The 25,606-nt window shown below is 45.2% G+C and overlaps 1 protein-coding gene across 4 annotated transcripts in view; it reads right to left on the reverse strand.

Moving 5' to 3' along the window:
- Window positions 1–25,606, reverse strand: part of TNRC6A (trinucleotide repeat containing adaptor 6A) — a 113,380-nt gene that overhangs the window by 29,189 nt on the left and 58,585 nt on the right. For 2 of the 4 annotated variants that reach the window (XM_030211146.1, XM_030211145.1), the window contains 7 exons: window positions 20,582–20,662; window positions 20,264–20,315; window positions 13,600–13,727; window positions 8,968–9,114; window positions 1,650–1,787; window positions 1,338–1,466; window positions 747–821 (listed from right to left, as the gene is read on the reverse strand). In XM_030211146.1, the coding sequence (XP_030067006.1) occupies window positions 747–821; window positions 1,338–1,466; window positions 1,650–1,787; window positions 8,968–9,114; window positions 13,600–13,727; window positions 20,264–20,315; window positions 20,582–20,662 (750 nt within the window). The remainder of the gene's footprint in view (window positions 1–746; window positions 822–1,337; window positions 1,467–1,649; window positions 1,788–8,967; window positions 9,115–13,599; window positions 13,728–20,263; window positions 20,316–20,581; window positions 20,663–25,606) is intronic. The other 2 variants (XM_030211148.1, XM_030211147.1) reach the window with 1 other exon arrangement.

Genomic DNA, 25,606 nt, shown 5'->3' on the forward strand with positions numbered 1-25,606 from the left:
AAACACAGTACTGTGTCGGGTTTTGAAGAATAAAGATTTTGACCGTTAGAACTTGTGTCCACTGATTTTTTGTAGAAAAGCCCTGCTACCTTCACTACTCCCTCTGCTGGAGTCCTGCCTTAGAGACACATGAAAGCCATAATGAAGAAGCATGAGAACTCTACCTCCAGGACAAGGAAGCTGGGACAGTCTAAAAAGGAAGGTCATCAAAACATCTGCATTTTATAAAAATGCAAATTACCTCACTGTCCTAATGTATGTAACTGTAGATTCCAATGAAAAGCTCTTTCTAAAGAAAACCTATATGGTGGTCTTATTTTCTTCTACTTGTAGCCTGCAAGGATTGGCCTCTTCCCCTGTTGAGGACTTATTCATCAAGGATCCAATTCATTACTCGGCTAGGATTTGGTGTACTATGTGCTACATCTGGTATTGTGACGGGGGTAAGAGGCTGGATCCTCACAACTGAACACGTGTGGCAGAAAACAGGGTATTTTAGTGGTAATTAGGCAGCTGAGGATGCTGGGCTCGATGGCCCCTTGGTCTTTTCCCAGTGTGGCATTACTTATGTACCCCCTTTACCCTTCTCCCTTAAAACATTACCTCTCTACACAGCTTAGCCTGCATTCTCCCCACTATACTTTCTAATCTTACTACTATGTAAGCCGCATTCAACCCTCTATGAGTGGGAAAGTGCGGGGTACAAATGTAAAACAATAATCAGAAAATGCCCTGTTCACACTCACAGGCTGATCTTGCTGGCGACTCCCAGAAGTCATTCCTCTGGGACCTGGACCCTTCTGTTGCTGACCTAGCAATCGCTAAGAGACAGAAGATAACAGAAAATTAGGGAGAAAACACATTTTTTTCTTAAGTGCTCTACCAAAAATTTACAAAAGTTAAAAGTCAGTATCCATTTGTTGCTGGGAATTTGTATACGTCATGTTTACTCGCATATTTGAGCAGCTGATTACTTCTAAAATCAATACAATTTTAGCTAATTAGATTGTAAGCTCTGTCGAGCAGGGACTGAACAAGAGTCTGTGATTAGGAGTTTCAAATGCACTGGTTTAAACAGCTTAAAATTAAGGTGAAAATTGATTTGAATTTATTTTCACCTTTGCAAAACTGGTTTAAACTGATAAATAAGGACCCTATCACTCGGACAACTAAATGTGGGAAACTACAGCCTTCATACTGATTTACAATGAGTACACACAGATATCACAACAGGCCAGATTTAGAAAAAAATCTAAAAATAAATTTTCTAACAACAATCAAGCTGCAAAGAAATGTAAAGTTTACTGTGCTCCAGTGAGGGACAAATAGCTTCTTACTTGGAGCTGGGATATCTGAGAGAGCTGGTTTAATTGGGAGAGCTGATTCAGCATGGCTACTTGTTGAGGCCCAAACAGTGGATTCAGGCTCCCATTGTTTGGTGCATACTTCAGTAATGAGGTGGGAACCTGTGCAGGAACAAATGTAAAAATAATTACAAACAAAACAGTAGTGATGTGTATTGCAACGTTAGTAGAGAAGATCCAAATTACTCCAATCCACGCCAGGACTGGCATTAATGGGACAAGCTGTTCAGGATTCCATACGTTAATGTTTCTATTGTATTAAACTACGCTCTAGATGTTACTAACCTGAGGGGAGAGTAATGGAGGAGGCACTTGTGCACGAAGATTCAGCTGAGATGAATTTAGAGGTTGTGCTGGAGGCTGCTGCATGCCCCGTGCTTGTGCTGGAGCATTACCAACACCATACAGATTAGGACTGCCATTCTGAAAAAAAGGCAGAACTACAGGTCACTGCAATACTGGGAAAGTATTTTTGCTTGCGTATATAGAGTCTTCGTCACACACATACCAGATATTTTCCAAAGGTGACATTAGATATTATGGAGAACTTATCTGCTAACTAACTTTACTTGAGTCCTTCCAGACTAGTCCAAGCTCATGAGTTTAATGCTCCTCTAGAAGAAGATGAAGGCAGAGAACTGGTTAAATGACATCACTCTTATGCAGTCCTTAGAGCTCCAGTATTTCTGTATGAAAAACAAAATCTACCCCCTACTAACAAGGTGGCCTGGACAACCAGTAACAGCCATCCTCCAACTCTTGAAACGCACCTCAAAAATTGGAAGAACAAAACCAACCTAGCAGAGAACCATACCAGACACATTTAGGGATGGGGTGGGGGTGGACTGCTCTTTAAGTCATCGAGGAAAGAAACTTGACAGACAAGACCTAGTTTCTCCTCCCTATGCCCAGACCATGCAGACTTGTGGTAATATACCCAAGCAGTACCCACTGAACAGCACAAAATGCAAATGCTTTAAGTACTGTGGCTAACGTGATTCATCATGACCTGAGCAATACCCTACTTAAGGCAGGATGTTGTCAAGCCTATGACCCCAAAAGTGTCCTTTCCTAGCCTGCACATTCAGCCTGTCAAGCTTAGTGAAAAGAATGCAGGGAAGGCCAAATGGCCACTCTGCAGGTGTCCTGAGTGGAATTAACCTATGTTCCCCATCCATGCCATTGCCTGAACCCCAGTGGAATGAGTTTGAACTCCCAAATCTGGAAGTGTGAACTGGCCAAATGGCTTAACCTACCAGCCTACTGTAGCCTTTGAGGTTGCTTCCCCCATCTTTTGGCCACTTAATAGAACAGACAATCTGGGCCCAATATTCAGCTGGCAGCAATCAGCATTCAGTGTTCTGCTGATTGCTGCCAGCATTATATCCAGAAATTCAATGCCGAAGCCACATCTGGGCTCCGGCATTGAATTTCCAGGTATACAGAGCTGGTTAAGTGGGATATTCAGACTGAATTTGAGCTCCTGGGCCAGTCAGAGCCTAGAACAACATTTTTTAAAAGTAGCTGGCCAGATGGCAGGGGACAGACCTAACATGGATCCCTGGGGGAAGGCTGGGCCCTCTAGGGACAAGGGAAAGGACCAGGCTGGTTTTGTACAGAGAGATAGTAGGTAATGAGTAAGAGGCAGAATGGCGTCACACGTGTGATCTCGTGGAATGTATGTGGGATAACATCCCCAGTAAAACGGGCAAAAATTCTTAATGCACTTAAAAGACATAGGGCAGGTATAGCTTGTATCCAGGAGACCCGCCTGTCCATGGAAGAACTTCAGAAGTTAAAAAGACATTGGGTAGGAGAAGTTTTTGGTTCTCCAGCGGCGGGTAGGCGGGGCGGGGTAGCAATCCTAATTCACAAAAACGCTATGGTGCAGGCTAAGTTACTATTCGTATGTAGGGGGTCCGTTTAAATCTACAGGGGCAGTCATACTTATTAGTAGCAGTATATGCCCCTCAAACTGGCGGGAAAAAATTTTTTGCAGACCTTTTTGCACAGTGCCAGAGGCATGGGGATGATCCCATAATAGTGGCTGGGGACATGAATCAGGTGCTAGACCCCTTAATAGATAGATCGGGAAGTCGGCGGGATGGGGGGGCTCCCGGGTCGGGGGTGCTCGAGACCTTTTGTGATGGGCTGGGTTTGGTGGATCCTTGGAGGTTGTTGCATGAAGAAGAACGTGATTACACGCACACCTCGAGGGCCCACGGAACCCAATCTAGGATTGATTACATATTGGTGACCTCTGGAGTGTTTAACCAAATAGCAGGTGCAGAGGTGGGCCCGGACGAACTCTCGGATCATGCCATGATTTGGGTAGAGATTGAGCCCCGACCGTATTATCGCAGTATGGGCAGTTGGAGATTTCCGACATACTTGCACTCCTCCCCAGAGTTCATGGAGTTTTTGGCCAAAAAATGGGAGGAGTTTCTGCAGAATAATGAGCAACACCTCAGTTCCCCAGTCTTATTTTGGTCCACTGCTAAGGCAGTGATGCGTGGAGAAGTAATTGCGTATGTCTCCAGAAGGAATAGAATGATCGCACGTAGGATAGTAGAATTAGAGGGGAAGGTTAGAATAGCTAGGAAGAAGCATGCAGAGACCTGCACCAGAAATACCTTAGACTCTCTGATTGCAGCAAGGGCAGAGCTGAATAGCTTATTACAGGACAGATATCATAAGTCAACGATCACGCATAGATACAATCTCCGCCGCTATGGAGACAGACCGGGTGGAATGTTGGCGCGTTTGATAAAGGGCGTTCGTAGGCCACAGGTTATCACACAAATACGGACATCCTTAGGCACACTTACGTCGAGCCCGGAGCGGATAGCAGATACTTTCCATAAGCATTTCACTCGTCTTTATGCAGCAGAGGAAATAGGAATTGGAGCTCGGGATAAAACAAGGGAATACCTACAGCGGTCGGACATGCCCCAATTAACAGTAGAGCAAATGCACACTTTGGACTCCCCCTTAGGGGCCAAGGAGGTGCTGAAAGCGATACAGACGTTAAAACTGCATTCGGCTCCGGGCCCTGATGGGTTTTCGGGAGAATTTTATAAATCACTGAAAATGCAGGTAGTGGGACCCCTTATGAGCTTTTACGAGTCAGTGATGAAAGACGGGAAATTCCCTAGATATGCTAACGAAGCCCTAATTAGTTTAATACCGAAGCCTGGGCGAAACCCAGAAGATCCGGCAGCGTATAGACCTATATCCTTAATAAACGTTGACATTAAGATCTTGACCCGTGTTATGGCAGAGCGCCTGGCCCAGGTAATACCCTCTTTAATTAAAGGGGATCAGGTTGGTTTTGTACGAGGCCGCCACTCCGTTATTAATGTAAGGAAACTTATAGCAGCGGTAACAGAAGCTCCGGCAAGGGCACCCAAGTGATAAGTTTGGATGCAGAACGTGCCTTCGACAGGGTGGCACGTTCCTTTTTTACAAGGAACACTGCGCTGGATTGGAGTGCAGGGCTGGTTTGCGGGAGTGCTGGGAGCGCTTTACTCAGATCCGAGAGCCCGACTGATAGTGAATGGGGTAAGAACGGAAGAATTTTTGATAAGGAGAGGGACAAGACAGGGATGCCCCCTGTCCCCATTACTTTTTCTGCTGGCGTTAGAACCCCTACTATGTAATATACGACAAAACCCCGGGATCAAAGGCGTGGGGGCGGGAGAAGAGGTACTTAAGCTTCTAGCTTATGCAGATGATTTACTGCTGATGATAGATGACCCGCAGAATTCAGTACGGAACCTGCTGAAGGAAGTACAACACTATGGGGATCTGTCAGGATTCTGCCTAAATCTGACAAAATCTATGGCAATGGGGATGACAGGAGAAGCCCAGCAGGACTGGGCGGGGCCCTTCCCTTTCCGTTGGGCAGATGAGAGATTGAAGTACTTGGGGATAGAGGTGCCGGTCAAATTATCCACACTTTATAAGATAAATATAAGACCCCTGTTAGTGGAGACCAAACGCCTGTTGGGAATGTGGGGCGCTTGTCCGCTTTCCTTGTCGGGGCGCATAGCTCTCTTCAACATGCTCATAGTTCCTAAATGGTTATATAAATTTCAAGTGTTGCCACTGCACCTGAGAGGAAGGGAAGAAAGAGAGCTGAAAGCCATGTTAAGGAAGTTCTTATGGAACAATAGACGACCCCGGTTGCCACTAGAAGTCTTATATAAGCCAAAAACACATGGGGGAATGGGTTTACTGAATGTAAGATACCTCACCATTTCGTGCACTATGCGACATGTAAGGGACTGGTTGGTGGGTAGCCAACACTTTACGAACACACAGTTAGAGGCTTCCTTGACACCTGGATTACACTTGAGCTGTCAGCTGCACACCACCAAAAAGATGGCGGGGGTCAAAGCCCCCATGAACTGGTTTGTGCGCTCAGCCAGAGCAATGTGGAGATGGCTGTGCAAAAGACATGATTTCTCCGCAGCAGCAACACCTTTTGTCTCCCTGAGGCTGAATCCAGACTTCCCGGTGGGGACAACGGATAATGTTTTTGCGCGTTGGAGACAGCAAGGAATCCTCTATTTGTACCAGTTGATAGATGAGGAAGGGCAGCTTAAACCCATGGAAGAACTGAAGAGAGAATATGGCATCTTGGACACAGATTTTTTTGCGCACGCACAAGTAAAGCATTATGCTCACACCTTGGGAGCGTTCAACTTAAGCGAGGATGTACAAGATGTACTCTCAACAGCATTAACGCTGGGATCACAAAATATAGTGCCCCTACGTTTCCATCATCGAAACCTTCAAGATACTACGCCAGATATAGACTATTGCAACCTAGCGACAAACTGGTCGCGGGATCTGGGGACTACGCTAATGGTAGAAGACCTTCAGAGCTTCTTAAGGGCAATTCTAGGGCGATCTGACTTTACACGACAATGGGAACAGCAGTATAAGTTTGCCCTGAGAACCTACATAGCGCCGATCAGAGCGCAGAAAGCAGGCTTTGGCACTGGTACATGTCTCAAATGTGGAGAGCCAAGGGCGACACTGGGTCACATGTTTTGGGAGTGCCCAGACATCCAGAAATTTTGGATACAAATAATAACAGAGTCGGGGCAGTACTGGAAACGAAAACTGGTAGTGGGGCCCTTGCTCTTGTTTGATATATTCCAGGTGGGACAACCCATGCCATCGGGAATGGCGGGATTTCTACAAAGAGTAACACTGGTCGGGAAACAAGTGATTCTCCTCAAATGGCGAGAAGAACAGGCACCCACCAGAGAATTGTGGAGGACAAAGATGACTGAATTAATGCACCAGGAGCTCTGTGGAGCAGTTACAGTGGTCAACCGGGTAAAAGGCCCCGAGGTGTTTGCACGGATCTGGAGAAAATATTGGAACACTCTACACCCTGTTAGTAGACGTCAGATCCTTCGGAGGTTGGCAAACAGGCGGGGGACGAAAGAAGGACCTGACGCAGAGTGACGGAGACGGGATGATGACAACCACATCTATATTTGAAGGAACTGGGAAAGGAGGGGGGAGGGATTGCTCCCAGGGCAAATACATTTTAATATGGAGGGTAGAGAGCTACAAGATCCAGAGCTCTCTACGATCCAGTTTATCTGTTGAAACGTAAATGTATATATTACACTGATACTCATTAGTTTTATTGATTGGAATGTTGCATAACAGTGGTACAATAAATGTTGTAAGAGATGGGAGGGGGGGTAGGGGGTGGAGAAGGGGTAATGGGGATAAATGATGATGAGATAATTGGTTTCCTTTGTCATTTGTAACATGGCTTGTGGAACTGTCAAATTATGATGTGAATGGTGGTTACATATTCTGTTATTTCATCAATAAAAATATTGAAATATAAAAGTAGCTGGCCACATCACTGCATATTACTTCTTCTTGGCTGTTAAACTAGGAACAGCTTTAAACAAACACATACCACCTGCTGGCCAAACTAGAGAAGTACACTACATAAAATATTCTTATAATTCTCATGCTGAAAAATTCACCCGTTGCCCACAGTATGAATTTGAATATTGCTCAAACTGTGAATTGCAATAGTATTTTCATGCAGTTATTTCTCTTGTTTGGCCAACAGGTGGTGTTTGTTCTATGTTTTAAAGCTGTTGCAGAGAAAGCTCTTCTCTTTTTCAGTTTACTCCTGTGGAAAGGCAACCTGCAGTGCCATTGGCCACATACTTTCAAAGTTGGTGCTCTGGGCTCTGATTGGCCTTGGAGTTCAAATTCAGCCAGGAGGTAATGGATTTTGCTCAGTTTCAGATAGGGAATGCAGAGGGTAAACATCTCTGTCCTGAGGCCCTGTTCAAGAACTATGAGCAGTTATTTTCCTGAAACTCCCCAGGTGCTACCCAGGTAGTGACAAAGTGTTTAGATAGTTTTCACATTGATCCTTATTCTGTTATTTATTTATTACATTTGTATCCCATGCTTTCCTGCTCATCGCAGGCTCAATGTGGCTTACATAGTAACAGAGAATACAATCTGTAGTATCAGAATCAACAAAGGAGGTATGTGGTAGGACACATGAACAAGGGGTAAATGGGATAAAAGAGGTATGAGAGAAAGGATAGGGATAGGTAAGGACATAGAGCGATAAAGAAGAGGTAGGGGAAGAGTATGGAGGGTAAGAAGATTGGTAGGAGGTAATTTCTAAGTCATTGTTATTAATGATAAGATGAACCGGTAAATGGATGGGTTGCTTATGTTTGCTTATGGTAGGTCAAGTCGTTTGGGTAAATCTGTTTGAATAGATGGGTTTTCAATAGTTTCCTAAAGGGAAGGTACTCACTAGTTGATCGAATGTACAGCATTGGGATCCCAGGTAGGGGAAGTTAGATGCATGATATGTTTTATACTTTAGTCCTTTGCAACTGGGAAGGTGCAGGTTAAGGTATGTTCGTGAAGATGTTGACCTGTTTCTGGATGGAAGATTTAAAAAGATTGACCGTGTAACTTGGTGATACTCCATGGATGATCTTGTGGATTAGTGTGATGGCCTTAAAGTTGACTCGTTCTCTAATAGGGAGCCAATGAAGTTTCATATGGAGAGGTGTTGCACTTTTGAATCTAGGCTTCCATTAATAAGTCTAGCTACCGTGTTCTGGGCAGTCTGAAGTTTCTTCATGATTTGGGCCTTACATCCAACGAAGATACTATTACAGTAATCAGCGTGGGCGAGTACCGTGGATTGTACCAGGTTTTGCACTCCTACAGCCCAAAGCCTGGTATCAGCTGAGATCAAGCCCTCCAGTCCCCAGGGCTGGCTGGCCTGGTCTGTTGTCTGCACAAGTTTGCTACTCCATCTGCTGGAGACAGAAATACTACATCTCTGATAACTGCACAAGTCTCATGGTTGTTATCAAACCAGTTCTGTCTCCATCTACTGGTAGAACTTCAGAAACCCACACATCTGGAGGGTTAAGAAATCATAGCTGAGCTGAAAAATGCTTTTACCACCCACTGCCAGTCCACCTCCTTTCACTCAGCTAATTTTACAGGACAGAATTTAGGCAGTAATGCTGGGATGATAAGTCTCTAGTGGCTGGTCTGGCTGCTTAGAAGGACTTACCTGCCTGACAGTGTTCAGGTTTGGAATACCCAGCCCCACTGCAGAGATCAGGGACTGGTTAGGTAGTGCACTACTGGAAGGGGGAAGCTTCAAGTTAGGAGCTGACATACACTGCATGTTTTGGGACTCTTCTGCTACAATGCCATCCTGAGAGGGCCACGAGACACAGATGTACCAGTCAAGCAGGGAGGAAGACAAGACAGATCATGGCCAATTTAAGAAGATTTGTATGACAGACCGGACCGACAAGGGGAGCAAAAAGAAAACAGAAAAGATCATGTTAGTACAAGCTGCATGGCAAGGTCATTAAGGGTGCAGAGAAAACAGCTGCCACCTTCACAGAGAAAAAGTTTTTATAGCTGGTTCATATGCTGGAAAAATGGCTTTCAGTTCAAACAGAAGATCTTCATTTTTAACCAATCTCTGATGAACCTTACTAGGAGCATCTAACCTCGCCTGACTCAAGTGCTATTCTTAGCGTTACCTATCAGCACAAAATCCCCAGCAAACTTAATTTCACTTAGTGAGGGGCTTATTTCTATTAATATTATTCTCTGCATGGAGTCATTAATTTAGTTTATTAAATGTATATTTCATTTAAGCCTAAGCAGATCACATGACCCACATACGTAACTGTAAAACATGACTCAGACAACAATAACCAGATATCACACAAATTGCAATAAACAGCAGACCAAAGAGAACATGTTAAAGGAACAGGAGCATAAAAGGCACATTTCATACTCAAAAATATTTTGGATTGTTACATTTGGGGGTGGGGTGGGGAGGGTTGAAGAATTAAATGAGGCACAATCACTTTCACCATCACATGTGGAGACTGGTCATTCATTTTGTAATGGTAATTTAAAAAAGTTTGAGGCCCAGGTTTACAGAACTGACTGCAACATCCTTTTTGTAAATATTGTCATAGTAACAGCATCTGCAAAACTGCTAATATTCTCCTTTCAGATGTGATTTGGGGGGGGGGGGGGAGGGGCACAACTATACTTATATAGGACCTAATAGGAAACAAAAAAGACCAACAGGTCCATTTAATTGGGAGTTGAATATTATATGTCTAACCCTGAAAGCTCAAAGTGGATTATAATTATAAATTAATCTAAGCAATTACAACAGTAGGAAATCTCATCAATGGTAGAATTTTTATTTATTGCATTTGTATCCCACATTTTCCCACCTATTTGCAGGCTCAATGTGGCTTACATAGTTTTGTTATGACATTGTCGTTCCAAGGTATCAGATACAATTAGTAATTTGCAAAGATTAAGTAAGGGAATCAATAGACTGATTGATAATCCAGCACTATCATGCAACTCTATAAAGCTCCAGCTACCCCATTATTCCTGTCCATACTCCTAAGAATCCTACTCATCTAAACACTATACTCCTTTGTGAGCAAAGAAATGACAAGGTTGTGCAATGCTTTACCTTTAGCATTTTGTTAAGAGTAGGATCCGTTATCCTTGCACAAGGGGTCTTAAACTCATCTTTTTAGACTCACAATTAGCTGATGCTTTTATACTTTTGTACCTGTCCTTTTCAGGGCACAGACCATATAAGTCTGCCCAGCAGTATTTCCCGCCTCCCAACCACCAGTCCCGCCTCCCATCACCGGCTCTGTTACAGACCGTATAAGTCTGCCCTCCCCTATCCTCGCCTCCCAACCACCACCCCCTCTTCCCCCCTACTGCTCCGCCACCCAATTTCAGCTAAGCTTCTGAGGATCCATTCCTTCTGCACAGGATTCCTCTATGCATATCCCACGCATGTTTGAACTCCGTTACCGTTTTCATCTCCACCACCTCCCGCAGGAGGGCATTCCAAGCGTCCACCACCCTCTCCGTGAAAAAATACTTCCTCAGGAAAGATGTCAGGAAGTATTTTTTCACGGAGAGGGTGGTGGACGCTTGGAATGCCCTCCCGCGGGAGGTGGTGGAGATGAAAATGGTAACGGAGTTCAAACATGCGTGGGATATGCATAGAGGAATCCTGTGCAGAAGGAATGGATCCTCAGAAGCTTAGCTGAAATTGGGTGGCAGAGCAGGTGGGGGGAAGAGGGGGTGGTGGTTGGGAGGCGAGGATAGGGGAGGGCAGACTTATACGGTCTGTAACAGAGCCGGTGATGGGAGGCGGGACTGGTGGTTGGGAGGCGGGAAATACTGCTGGGCAGACTTATATGGTCTGTGCCCTGAAAAGGACAGGTACAAATTCAAGGTAAGGTATACACATATGAGTTTGTCTTGGGCAGAGTGGATGGACCATGCAGGTCTTTTTCTGCTGTCATCTACTATGTTACTATGTTACTTATTGTGTGTGTTTTTCTATGTTTTATTATGTATGTATTGCTGTTATCCACTTCATTGTGTAATGATAGATGGCCTACAAAAGAAAATAAAGATCCTTTTGCCACCTTCCTCCATTGAATGCAACCTCCTGGCTAGCTGAGCATGCAATATCCTCTATTTACCCCTCAACTACCATCGCTATTAATGAAATGTATACAGTACCACTTGCTCAACATGTTTTCCTGCTTCCCTGCATGCTAGAAAGAGGGCATGTGAGTAAGCTCTGCCCAGACACCGCAGGCTTATTACCGTGGCACCTAACGGAACTATGGCGCAAACCAAACATGGAGACCTTGAGAAGATTAAGGATGTTTGACCGGTGGTTGAAGGAAAGACAATTGTACAAAATGATTATGAGGAAATTCTTTCTAGTGGGGACTTTACGAGGCAGATACAGATGGAATATGCAGCAGATAGAAGCTGGACTGAGTTTCTTCCTGTTATGGAAATTAGGAACAAAATGGATAACGGAATGTTTGAATAATGAACTTTTTCTAAACGGTAAAATTACTCTTACCCCCATTTCAAAAAAATTAGAGGGGTGGATTGGGGAGATGTTACTAACTATAGGCCAGTGGCCTCTATACCTTTGTATTTTAAAGTTTTAGAGGGTATAGTAGCAATTCAACTTACGAATTATTTAGAACAGTGTAGTTTGTTATAACAAAGTCAATCAGGATTTAGAAAAGGATATAGCACAGGGATGCTATTAGGTAACCTAATTAGTGAATCTAGAAAGTTTAGGAGTTATGGACAGCAAATTGTGAAGATGCAATTTCATCTTTCCAATACATTTGATGTTGCTGGAAATGTTAATTCTTTTGGTACTAGGGGTAGGGTATTGGACTGGCTTAGAGGTTTCCCTAGTTGTAGATCCTATAGTGTGAAGTTAAAAGGGATTTTGTCAGATGACTGGCTAGTGAATACTGGGGTACGTCAGGGATCCCCCTCCTCGATATCCTCCTTAGGTTTTTACATGGAAAAAGAGGGCATTTGTTGCTTTTCTTATGCTGTCGACAATCGCACTGTATTTCAGATGTTAAAATGCTGATGACTCGTGGTCTCACTTTGGTTGAAAGATAGGTGGACTGTTTACGCCTTAAATTAAATTGTGACAAAACCAAGTTTTTGATTGTCATGGCAACTAACACTGATGTATCAAATATACGGTTATGCTCTAATGGTGTCGATTTGAAGGTTGAAACAGATTTGAAAGTATTAGGGATCAAGACTGATGAACATTTGTCATTGGAAAAACATTGCCAGTCAGTAGTTAAAAAGTTAAGACAAATATGTCACAGTTTTAGTAATGATAATTTTAAATTGTTGGTACAATCCCTCATTTTATCACAAATTGATTATTACAATGTGTTATATGTAGGTCGCACAGTCTCATTAAGTAGCCAGACTGATTTTACCTAAGCCAAAGAGGGTAACTCATTTCTATATTACATTGCATTGGCTTCCGGTACAGGCAAGAGAGATTTTTAAACCTTGCAAGATCTATTTGTTTTTTTTTAAGGAAATATGCCAGGATATTTAAGTCAATGGATTCTAGTACCTAAAATTAGGAATAGATTAGCGGGCAATCATTTGAACTTAGTATTATTCCCTTCACCTAAAGGCATCAGATTTAAGACATTACGTGCAACAACTTTCAGCAAAATGTTAGAATGATTTACCAATTTATATAAGGCCTATACCGTATTATAGTGCTTTTCGTAAATCCTTGAAGATTCATTTAGAAAATAAGTTTTAGGGAAAATTTAATATTTTATGCCTGTTTTGTCTTGTAAATGACAATTGTTCTAGATTTTTTTTCTTTTCTGTTTTAACTTCATCATGTATTCTATTTTCACTGGATGTACTTAATTTCTTGATGAAAGTCACATTGAACTCTGTATGGGAATAACAGCGACTAATAAGAAATAAAATAAAGTAAAAATATCTTCTCTTCCTGTATTATTTTTATTTACTCTGTTATGCCGACTTCATTGATATTTAGTTCACATCTTTTTCAGTAGTAGTTCAAGGCGAGTTACATTCAGGTACATTAGAGTATTTTCTTGCCCTTGAGGTAATGAAGGGTTAAGTGACCTGCCTAAGATAACAAGAAGCAGGAGCAGCAGAATTTGAACTGGGCTATGTACTTAATTATGCCAAATCTTTACATAAATTAAAAAAAAAAGATAAAATACACATCAAATCCCAAATCAGACCTCACACCAGAATGCCATAGACAGACTGCAAGCCGGCGCCAACCAACCTTATCAAAGTAAGGACTGCGATCCATGGAAGACTCTTTGGAAATGTGAGACCGAGCACCGGGGATCTTCTCTGCTACACGGCAGAGGCCAGGCTTCTCCAGCTCCATTCGCCTATCTTGTACAATTCCTGAAAATACAATAAAATGAAATAGGCCAGGTGAAGCAGTGCTGTCCTCCCCTTCATACCAATTACCACAGATACTTGAAAAGCTCTTACTAAGTTAATTCAGTACCCGGAAGACAAATGCATCTTGAACAGTCTGGATTTTGTACCCACCCTGGTACTGAGAGAACCATGACAGCTTTAATCTATTCACAGTATATGTATTTGGATAGGAATGTCAATCGTGTGGTGGTTCTTTCAAACGTAATTGCAGTGTTCAACAATAGCCGTTCATCAATTTTAAAGAAGCGACTTCAGGAACAGATTCCACAGCATATTTAAAGTTAGAACCAGAACTGTGCACAATACTCAAGGCACAGTCACATTATGTTCTCAATTCCTTTTCAAATAACCCCTTACGTTCTGAAACCATGGCACACATTTTGCACATGACTTCTAAATCTTTTTCTTGGGTGGCGATGCTCAACTCAGAGCCCAGAAATGTGTCCTGTAATTAGGATTATTCTTAAGTGCATCACATGTCATTTGCGTCTTCGTTAACACTCTTGTTTTAGTGACTTTGAATAATTTTGTCATATCTGGAAATCTGAACACTTCACTCATGCATCTTTCTCCAGATAATGGCACAGGATCCAGTACAGGCCGATGGGGCACTTCATTATTGAACATTTTCTATTTGGAAGTTTGACAATTAGATCTATTCTCCTTTTCCTGTATTTTAGCCAATTTCCAAAGCCCAAAAGGGTGCTGCCTCCTATTTTCACGCATCCCACTGAGGGACTTTGTGAAATGTATTCTGAAAATCCAAATACACTATAACTAGGTTTGCATTTCTCCACTTGTTCTGTATCTTGGTACAGCAAAACCTCTCTTTGCTAAATCTATGCCGATTCATTCCCATTAAGCTGTATATCTGTATGGTTAATGCTTCTACCTCTTTGCATGGCATGGATTTCTACTCACTGAGCTATAGCTTCCCATATTGCTTCTGAAATCCTTTTTTTTTTTTTTTTTTAAGTCATTATATTGGATCTCCTCCATTCCTCAGATGACTGTGAATGTTTTAAAGAGATTTAGAAACTGCCACCCTGGTTAACATAGCTGACATGGAAATTCCAACTTCAGTTGTATTTTATCTTTTAAGGAATTGGATTGATTCTGCTTTCACCCTGGATAAATAAATTCATACAATAGTGAAATTCATTTCTCATTAAAGTCAGATCCGTCATATTCAGGGTTTTTGTCTAAGAAAGACCTAAGGGTGGGGGTAGTCAATTTTAGAACCGACTAGAACACGGAGTATTGCAATGTAGTATATATAAATCATTGGCTGTTCAAACCCAAAGGGCTCCTTTTACTAGTGCATGCTTACTGCAGCTTTTACTGCGGGATGTGCTGAACGATAAAATCCGAAAGTACGTACGCAAACCATGCGCTAAAAATAATTTTAAATTTTTTTTTGGCAGGGAGCACTAATCAGCACTGCCAAGTGATTAGTGCAGGACTAGCGTGCCAGCCCTTCCGCCTACAAAACAGGTGGCAGTAATTTTTTTTTTTTTTTGTTACATTTGTACCCCGCGCTTTCTCACTCATGGCAGGCTCAATGCGGCTTACATGGGGCAATGGAGGGTTAAGTGACTTGCCCAGAGTCACAAGGAGCTGCCTGTGCCTGAAGTGGGAATCGAACTCAGTTCCTCAGTTCCCTAGGACCAAAGTCCACCACCCTAACCACTAGGCCACTCCTCCACTGTTGCTACTATTTGAGATTCTACATGGAATGTTGCTATTCCACTAGCAACATTCCATGTAGAAGTCGGCCCTTGCAGATCACCAATGTGGCCGCGCAGGCTTCTGCTTCTGTGAGGCTGACGTCCTGCACGACAGACTCACAGAAACAGAAGCCTGCGCAGCCTTCTACATGGAATGTTGCTAGTGGAATAGCAACATTCCATGTAGAATCTCCAATAGTAGCAACATTCCATGTAGAATCTCCAATAGTAGCAACATTCCATGTAGAATCTCCAACAGTAGCAACATTCCATGTAGAATCTCCAATAGTATCTATTTATTTTTGTTACATTTGTACCCTGCGCTTTCCCACTCATGGCAGGCTCAATGCGGCTTACATGGGGCAATGGAGGGTTAAGTGACTTGCCCAGAGTCACAAGGAGCTGCCTGTGCCTGAAGTGGGAATCGAACTCAGTTCCTCAGAACCAAAGTCCACCACCCTAACCACTAGGCCACTCCTCCACTGTTGTTACTATTTGAGATTCTACATGAAATGTTCCTATTCCACTAGCAACATTCCATGTAGAAGTCGGCCCTTGCAGATCACCAATGTGGCCGCGCAGGCTTCTGCTTCTGTGAGTCTGACGTCCTGCACACTCACAGAAACAGAAGCCTGCGCAGCCTTCTACATGGAATGTTGCTAGTGGAATAGCAACATTCCATGTAGAATCTCCAATAGTAGCAACATTCCATGTAGAATCTCCAATAGTATCTATTTTATTTTTGTTACATTTGTACCCTGCGCTTTCCCACACGTGGCAGGCTCAATGCGGCTTACATGGGGCAATGGAGTGTTAAGTGACTTGCCCAGAGTCACAAGGAGCTGCCTGTGCCTGAAGTGGGAATCCAACTCAGTTCCTCAGTTCCCCAGGACCAAAGTCCACCACCCTAACCACTAGGCCACTCCTCCACTCTAAGGGTTCACACACTAAGTTTTGGTAATGGCCATGTGCTAATGGCAACATTAATTCAGAAAATGGAAAATTGGCCATTTTCTACCGCAGCTTTGCAAAAGGATCCCATAGCCAGTCTAACAGTAGGCTTAATACATTCTCTGGACCTGGGTGAATTGGGAGCTGAGCCCCTCTGCCTTTCAGCTTCTAATGGAATGTTGAGGGTTCCCATTGTTTAACTTGATAACGATGCAGCAGAATGCGAAGTGGTTGCTTTTCTTTAGCTATAGGAAGAAATTTGGATTAGCAGGGATAGAAGTACTAGTACAACCCTGGCCCAAACAGTATAAGTACATAAGTATTGTCATACTGGGTAAGACCAAAGGTCCATCAAGCCCAGCATCCTGTTTCCAACAGTGGCTAATCCAGGTCACTTCCCTTCTTCCTCGGTTCCTTCTACCCTCTCTACTGTCACTGTATTGTTTCATCAGTTCATTGTAAGCCGCTTTGAGGCCGCTTTCAGTGGTATAAAGCGGGGTATAAATGTTCTGCATAAATAAATAAATATCTGGCAAGATCCCCCCCAAAATACAAACCATTCTATACTGCTAATCCCAGAAATAGTGGAGTCTCCCCAAGTCAATTTAATAATGGTCTATGGACTTTTTTAGGAAGCTGTCCAAACCTTTTTTAAACTCCACTAAGCTAACCACCTTTACCACATTCTCTGGCAACGAATTCCAGAGTTTAATTACACGTTGAGTGAAGAAACATGTTCTCTGATTCGTTCTAAATTTACTACATTGTAGCTTCATCGCATGCCCTTAGTCCTAGTATTTTTGGAAAGCTACTACTACTTATCATTTCTAAAGCGCTATTAGACGTACGCAGCGCTGTACACTTGAACATGAAGAGACAGTCCCTGCTTGACAGACAAACAAGAGATAAGGGAATATTAAAGTGAGGACGATAAACTAAGGGTTCTGAACAAGTGAATAAGGGTTAGGAGTTAAAAGCAGCATCAAAAAGGTGGGCTTTTAGCTTAGATTTGAAGATGGCCAGAGACGGAGCTTGACGTACCGGCTCAGGAAGTCTATTCCAGGCATACAGTGGGGGAAATAAGTATTTGATCCCTTGCTGATTTTGTAAGTTTGCCCACTGACAAAGACATGAGCAGCCCATAATTGAAGGGTAGGTTATTGGTAACAGTGAGAGATAGCACATCACAAATTAAATCCGGAAAATCACATTGTGGAAAGTATATGAATTTATTTGCATTCTGCAGAGGGAAATAAGTATTTGATCCCCCACCAACCAGTAAGAGATCTGGCCCCTACAGACCAGGTAGATGCTCCAAATCAACTCGTTACCTGCATGACAGACAGCTGTCGGCAATGGTCACCTGTATGAAAGACACCTGTCCACAGACTCAGTGAATCAGTCAGACTCTAACCTCTACAAAATGGCCAAGAGCAAGGAGCTGTCTAAGGATGTCAGGGACAAGATCATACACCTGCACAAGGCTGGAATGGGCTACAAAACCATCAGTAAGACGCTGGGCGAGAAGGAGACAACTGTTGGTGCCATAGTAAGAAAATGGAAGAAGTACAAAATGACTGTCAATCGACAAAGATCTGGGGCTCCACGCAAAATCTCACCTCGTGGGGTATCCTTGATCATGAGGAAGGTTAGAAATCAGCCTACAACTACAAGGGGGGAACTTGTCAATGATCTCAAGGCAGCTGGGACCACTGTCACCACGAAAACCATTGGTAACACATTACGACATAACGGATTGCAATCCTGCAGTGCCCGCAAGGTCCCCCTGCTCCGGAAGGCACATGTGACGGCCCGTCTGAAGTTTGCCAGTGAACACCTGGATGATGCCGAGAGTGATTGGGAGAAGGTGCTGTGGTCAGATGAGACAAAAATTGAGCTCTTTGGCATGAACTCAACTCGCCGTGTTTGGAGGAAGAGAAATGCTGCCTATGACCCAAAGAACACCGTCCCCACTGTCAAGCATGGAGGTGGAAATGTTATGTTTTGGGGGTGTTTCTCTGCTAAGGGCACAGGACTACTTCACCGCATCAATGGGAGAATGGATGGGGCCATGTACCGTACAATTCTGAGTGACAACCTCCTTCCCTCCGCCAGGGCCTTAAAAATGGGTCGTGGCTGGGTCTTCCAGCACGACAATGACCCAAAACATACAGCCAAGGCAACAAAGGAGTGGCTCAGGAAGAAGCACATTAGGGTCATGGAGTGGCCTAGCCAGTCACCAGACCTTAATCCCATTGAAAACTTATGGAGGGAGCTGAAGATGCGAGTTGCCAAGCGACAGCCCAGAACTCTTAATGATTTAGAGATGATCTGCAAAGAGGAGTGGACCAAAATTCCTCCTGACATGTGTGCAAACCTCATCATCAACTACAGAAGACGTCTGACCGCTGTGCTTGCCAACAAGGGTTTTGCCACCAAGTATTAGGTCTTGTTTGCCAGAGGGATTAAATACTTATTTCCCTCTGCAGAATGCAAATAAATTCATATACTTTCCACAATGTGATTTTCCGGATTTAATTTGTGATGTGCTATCTCTCACTGTTACCAATAACCTACCCTTCAATTATGGGCTGCTCATGTCTTTGTCAGTGGGCAAACTTACAAAATCAGCAAGGGATCAAATACTTATTTCCCCCACTGTATGGTGCAGCAAGATAAAAGGAACGGAGTCTGGAGTTAGCAACGACGGATTGAAAAGACACAAGCGCTGGCGCAAACAGACGTTTCACATCTACCCGTTCAACTCCACTAATTATTTTATAGATCACTATCATATCTGCCCCTCAGCTGCCTTTTCTCCAAGCTAAAGAGCCCTAGCCGCTTTAGCCTTTCCTCGTAGGGAAGTTGTCCCATCCCCTTTATCATTTTCGTCGCCCTTCTCTGCACCTTTTCTAATTCCACTATATCTTTTTTGAGATGCGGCGACCAGAATTAAACACAATATTCGAGGTGCGGTCGCACCATGGTGCAATACAAAGGCATTATAACATCCTCATTTTTGTTTTCCATTCCTTTCCTAATAATACCTAACATTCTATTTGCTTTCTTAGCCGCAGCAGCACACTGAGCAGATGGTTTCAACGTATCATCAACGACGACACCTAGATCCCTTTCTTGGTCTGTGACTCCTAACGTGGAACCCTGAATTATAGCTATGTCATGCAAGGTTCCACGTTATGAGTCATATGTCACTTTTCCAAGTTAAACAGCCCTAACCTCTATGGCTTTTCCTGATAGAAGAGGAGTTCCATCCCTTTTATCATTTTGGTTGCTCTTCTTTGAACCTTTTCTAATTCTGCTGTATCTTTTTTTGAGATACGGAGACTAGAACCGAATGCAATACTCAAGGCGTGGTCGAACCATGGAGTAATACAGAGGCATTACAGTATTTTCAGTCTTATTCACCATCCCTAGGATTCTGTAGACTCAAGCCACCCACAAAACTGAACTGGGGACCAGCTGACCAAGTAGACCAGGAGCAATCACTCAGAATAAGAGGCTGAAAAGTGTGTCCATCTACCTGCTGTAGATAGAAAATACTGAGGAGCTGGACTGGAGACCAAAAGAGACGTCTCAGCTCAGTTCTCTCTCTCTACCTGCTAGTTGATGGACAGAGCTATCCCACAGGTTCTGGAATGACTAGTTCTAGGTTGCACCACTCTGGAAGAGTCGACATTCTCTGCCTCCATTTGCTGGTGGGGGTGACATAACCCATTTGTCTGGATTGTTCTAGCAAGTAGAAAACTATGTGCCAAATGAAAATGAAAGGCTGATTTCTTCATTTTAGCTTGGGCTTACCTCCAGTCACATCCATCTTATTGCTGTGCATGCTTTCATCTGGTGATTCTCTCTGAAGCAAGAAAGTTTATTGTTACTGATGTTTAAAGAAACATTTACAAATGACAAGCACACATTTTTATTTTATTCAAGCTTCTTGTTAGCAAGAAATTTTGTATTGTTGAGGCTGTACATCCAATTAAAATTTAAAAATAAATAAATAAATAAATAAATAAAAATACTGTGGACAACCCACCAAAAAGAAATGTGAAAAAAAAAAAAAAAAGAGGAGGGGGTTTAGGAGGTACTAAAAGCTAGCTGGGCATAATTCATACTTACTGAAAACCCCATTGTGCCGAACTGCTTTACAAACAGATTCATCCACGTTTCTTCTTGCCTGTTTCCACTTTTCATTGTTCCCTATAAAACAGGATGGATGGATGCAACACGTTACACAGAGCCACCAAACTAACACTACAAAGTTACCTGGAAGATGACTGCTATTAATTTGCCACTAGAAATGAGAGATGCAAAACCTGGGAGTATTTAAAAAGGAACTTAAAATGATTTGTTTCAACAGGCTTACCTAGGAGTTTAAGATGAGGTATAATCACTCCTGAAGGACTGCGAAGTAACTATACTCTCCGAGGGTGCAACTCATGAAAAAGGCCATACGTAGACTTCATCACTTCCTATCCTAATAGCTTGATCAGTTCATTCAAATGGAAGCCAGTACCATGGTCTGACCACTTCCAACTGGATTTCATCATCGATATCTGTATGTCAAGCTTAACCAAGCACAAGTCCTCCAAACTCATATCCACCCAGTGGCGTACCAAGGGCGGGGCAGTCTGCCCAGGGTGTCAGCAGTTGGGGGGGTGGGGGGGGGGGGTGCTCCGCTGGCGCCGCAGTCCCCACCTGCCTACCAGCTCCGACGACGGACAGATGACAATCTTCTCCTGCCACCCAACCTTAAAAAAATAAAAACCTGTGAAGCGCCTCGCGTCTGCTCTGCTGTAAAGGAAGCAAATTGCCTCATCGCATCGGCCCTTCCCTGTGTCTTGCCCTCGTGGAAATAGGAAGTTACATCAGAGCGCGGGACACAGTGTGGGAAGGGCCGATGCGATTTGTTTCCTTTACAGCAGAGCAGAGCCGACGCGAGGCACTTCACAGATTTTTTTTTTAAAGGCTGGGTGGCAGGAGAAGAGGGTCGTCTGTCCGCTGACGGAGCTGGTAGGCAGGTGGGGACTGAAGCTGGAACTGGGGTCTGAGAAGGGGGCAGGAGGAAGAATGGGGCCATGCCTTGGGCAGGTGGGAGAATGGGTCTGGGGCTGAAAAGGGGGGCCCTAATGCAAGGCATGTGGATGAAGGGACTGGAACTGGGGGCTGAAACGCAGGGTAGGTGGGATAAGGGGGCTGTAAAGGGGACAAGGAGAAGTTGGTGGGGCTGAAGCTTGGGACGATAACTTGGTACAGACTGCTTTGTTTTTATTTTGTGCAATCACGTATATCACCTGCTGGCTCAAGCGGTGCCAAAACCAGCTGCACTACTGCCAATCCTCTCTGCACCACTGTAGTGCAATCACCATGCTGAGCGTTCATGTTACTTGATTCCGTGCGTGGGGCTTACACTGCCACTGTGTTCAAGAAGGTAAAATTATGTATAATCATACCTGATAATTTTCTTTCCATTAATCATAGCTGATCAATCCATAGACTGGTGGGTTGTGTCCATCTACCAGCAGGTGGAGATAGAGAGCAAACTTTTGCCTCCCTATATGTGGTCATGTGCTGCCGGAAACTCCTCAGTATGTCGATATCAAAGCTCCATCCGCAGGACTCAGCACTTAGAGAATTACACCCACGAAGGGACACTCTGCCCAGCTCACCACCGCCGAAACGGGGGAGGGGAATTAACCCAGCTCATCCCCACACAAGTGGGGGAGGGGAATCCGTCCAGCTCATCCCCGCAGAGCGGGGGAGGGACACCACACCCGCTGATGCGGGGGGATCTGGCTTATCCTGCAACCGCAACCGCGGGAGGAGCTGACTGACCCTAACACCGCCGAAGCGGGAGGGGTACAAAGCTGCCCTACAGCCGCACGAAGCGGGAGGGAGTGCCGGCAGAATTTAAATCTCAATCCAGCCCCGAAAACGGAGGGGAGAGGAATGCAGCAGCTCACTGTAACACAAACTCGTCTTAACTCTTGAAGAATCCAAGTGAAAAAACTTGAACACGAAGTCTTTCTGAAGTAACTGAAGACTAAACTTGAACCTGAAATGCAACCAGAATAAAAACAGTACAGATATCTGGGAGGGGCTATGGATTGATCAGCTATGATTAATGGAAAGAAAATTATCAGGTATGATTATACATAATTTTACCTTCCATATCATCAAGCTGATCAATCCATAGACTGGTGGGATGTACCGAAGCAGTACTCACCCAGGGCGGGACATAGAAATCCCTGACCTCAACACTGAAGCTCCAAACCGGGCCTCCGCCCGTGCAGCCACAGTCAAACGGTAATGCTTGGAGAATGTATGAGCCGAAGCCCAAGTTGCCGCCTTGCATATCTCTTCCAAGGAGACGGATCCGGCCTCTGCCATCGAGGTCGCCTGAGCTCTCGTGGAGTGAGCCTTCAGCTGGATAGGCGGCACCTTCCCTGCGGCCACATAAGCCGCTGCAATGGCTTCCTTGACCCATCTTGCCACTGTAGGCTTAGCAGCCTGCAGACCCTTACGAGGACCTGCAAACAGGACAAACAGATGATCCGATTTCCGGAAATCATTGGTCACTTCCAAGTATCTGATGATGACTCGTCTCACATCCAGATATTTAAGAACAGAGTACTCCTCTGGGTAGTCCTCCCTACGAAAGGAAGGGAGACATAGCTGCTGATTCACATGGAAGCGAGAAACAATCTTGGGCAGGAAGGAAGGCACTGTGCGAATAGTCACTCCTGCCTCAGTGAACTGTAGAAAAGGCTCTCGACATGAGAGCGCCTGGAGCTCGGAAACTCTTCTGGCTGAAGTGATAGCCACCAAAAAGACTGCTTTCAACGTCAGGTCTTTCAGAGATGCCCTTGACAAGGGTTCAAACGGCGGCTTCTGCAATGCTCTTAGCACCAGGTTGAGATTCCACGCAGGCACCACTGAGTGCAGAGGAGGGCGCAGGTGATTAACCCCCTTGAGAAAGCGCACCACATCTGGCTGCGAAGCCAGGGAAGCACCCTTCAGGCGGCCCCTGAAGCAAGCCAGAGCCGCTACCTGGACCTTAAGGGAACTGAGCGACAGGCCTTTGTCCAGACCTTCTTGCAGGAACGTCAACACTGAAGAAATTGGAGCAGTGAAAGGAGAAAGAGAGCCTGCTTCACACCACGCTGCAAAGATACGCCAAACCCTGGCGTAAGCAGTAGAAGTAGAGCGTTTCCTCGCTCTCAGCATAGTGGCGATGACCTTGTCTGAGAAGCCCTTCTTCCTCAGACGCTGCCGCTCAATAGCCAGGCCGTAAGACCAAAGGGGGAGGGATCCTCCATCACCACGGGACCCTGATGTAACAGGCCCTGCTCCACTGGCAACCGCAGAGGATCGTCGACTGAGAGCCTGATCAAGTCCGCATACCAGGGACGCCTGGGCCAATCCGGACCCACCAGGATTATCCTGCCGGGATGCTTTGCCACCCGGTCTAGTACCCTGCCCAACATGGGCCAGGGCGGGAACACATAGAGAAGCTCTTGTGTCGGCCATTGTTGGAGAAGAGCATCTACTCCCAGGGATCGAGGGTCCCGTCCTCTGCTGAAGAAGCGCGGCACTTGGCAATTGGCCGATGACGCCATCAGATCTAGGCTCGGCTGGCCCCAGCGCTTCGTGATGTCCAAGAACGCCTGAGCAGATAGCTGCCACTCTCCGGGCTCCAAGGTATGGCGACTGAGAAAGTCCGCCTTGACATTCATGACTCCGGCAATGTGGGCCGCTGACAGCTGTTCCAGGTTCGCTTCCGCCCACTGGCATAGACTCATAGCTTCCTTGGCTAGAGGGGCGCTCTTGGTACCTCCCTGGCGGTTGACATAGGCCACAGCCGTGGCATTGTCCGACAGGACCCGTACAGGCTTGAACACCAGTACCGGGATGAACTCCAAAAGCGCCAACCGAATGGCTCTGAGTTCCAGGAGGTTGATAGACCACTTTGCCTCTGCAGGAGACCAGAGCCCCTGCGCTGTCCTTCCCAAGCAGTGGGCTCCCCAGCCCGATAACGAGGCGTCCGTCGTGACGACAATCCACTCTGGGGATACCAGAGGCATTCCCGCAGACAACTTGTCTGTCTGCATCCACCAGCTCAGCGCCTTGCGCACTGCTGGATCCAAGGGAAGACGCACAGCATAATCCTCCGACATCGGAGTCCAGCGCTGCAGCAGAGAGTGTTGTAGTGGTCTCATATGAGCCCTGGCCCAGGGCACTACTTCCATCGTGGCCGTCATAGAGCCCAACAGCTGCACATAGTCCCAAGCCCGAAGAGGAGAGGCTACTAGGAACTGGTCCACCTGAGCCTGAAGCTTGACAATCCGATTGTCTGGCAGGAACACTCTGCCCACTTGGGTGTCGAATCGAACTCCCAGATACTCCAGGGACTGAGTCGGGCGCAGCTGGCTCTTCTCCCAGTTGATGATCCATCCCAGGGAGCTCAAAAGAGCAACTACCCGGTCCACAGCTTTGCCGCACTCTACATAAGAGGGGGCTCGGATCAACCAGTCGTCCAGATAAGGATGGACTTGTACTCCTTCCTTTCGCAGGAAGGCCGCTATGACCACCATTACCTTGGAAAAGGTCCGCGGCGCAGTAGCCAACCCGAACGGGAGGGCTCTGAACTGGAAGTGTCGGCCCAGGACTGCAAAACGCAGAAAGCGTTGATGAGGAGGCCAGATGGGAATATGCAGGTACGCTTCCTTGATGTCCAAGGATGCCAGGTACTCCCCTGCCTTCACTGCCGCTATAACAGAGCGGAGAGTCTCCATGCGAAAGTGCCGCACTTTCAAGGCCCGATTGACCCCTTTGAGGTCGAGGATAGGCCGGACAGAACCTCCTTTCTTTGGTACCACAAAGTAAATGGAGTAACGCCCCTTGCCAAGCTGACTTTCTGGCACCGGAACGACCGCACCCAGGCGGATCAGATTGTCCAAAGTCTGCTGCACTGCCACAGCTTTGACCGGAGACTTGCAGGGAGAGAGTACAAACCCGTCTCTTAAGGGTCGGCAGAACTCTAGCTTGTAGCCGTCTCTGATGACTTCCAGCACCCAAGCGTCTGAAGTTATTGTGGTCCACTCGCCCAGAAACGAGGACAGCCGTCCTCCAATCTGCACTGGG

The sequence above is a fragment of the Microcaecilia unicolor genome, chromosome 8 (genome assembly GCF_901765095.1).
Source record: "Microcaecilia unicolor chromosome 8, aMicUni1.1, whole genome shotgun sequence".
Lineage (NCBI taxonomy): Eukaryota > Metazoa > Chordata > Amphibia > Gymnophiona > Siphonopidae > Microcaecilia > Microcaecilia unicolor.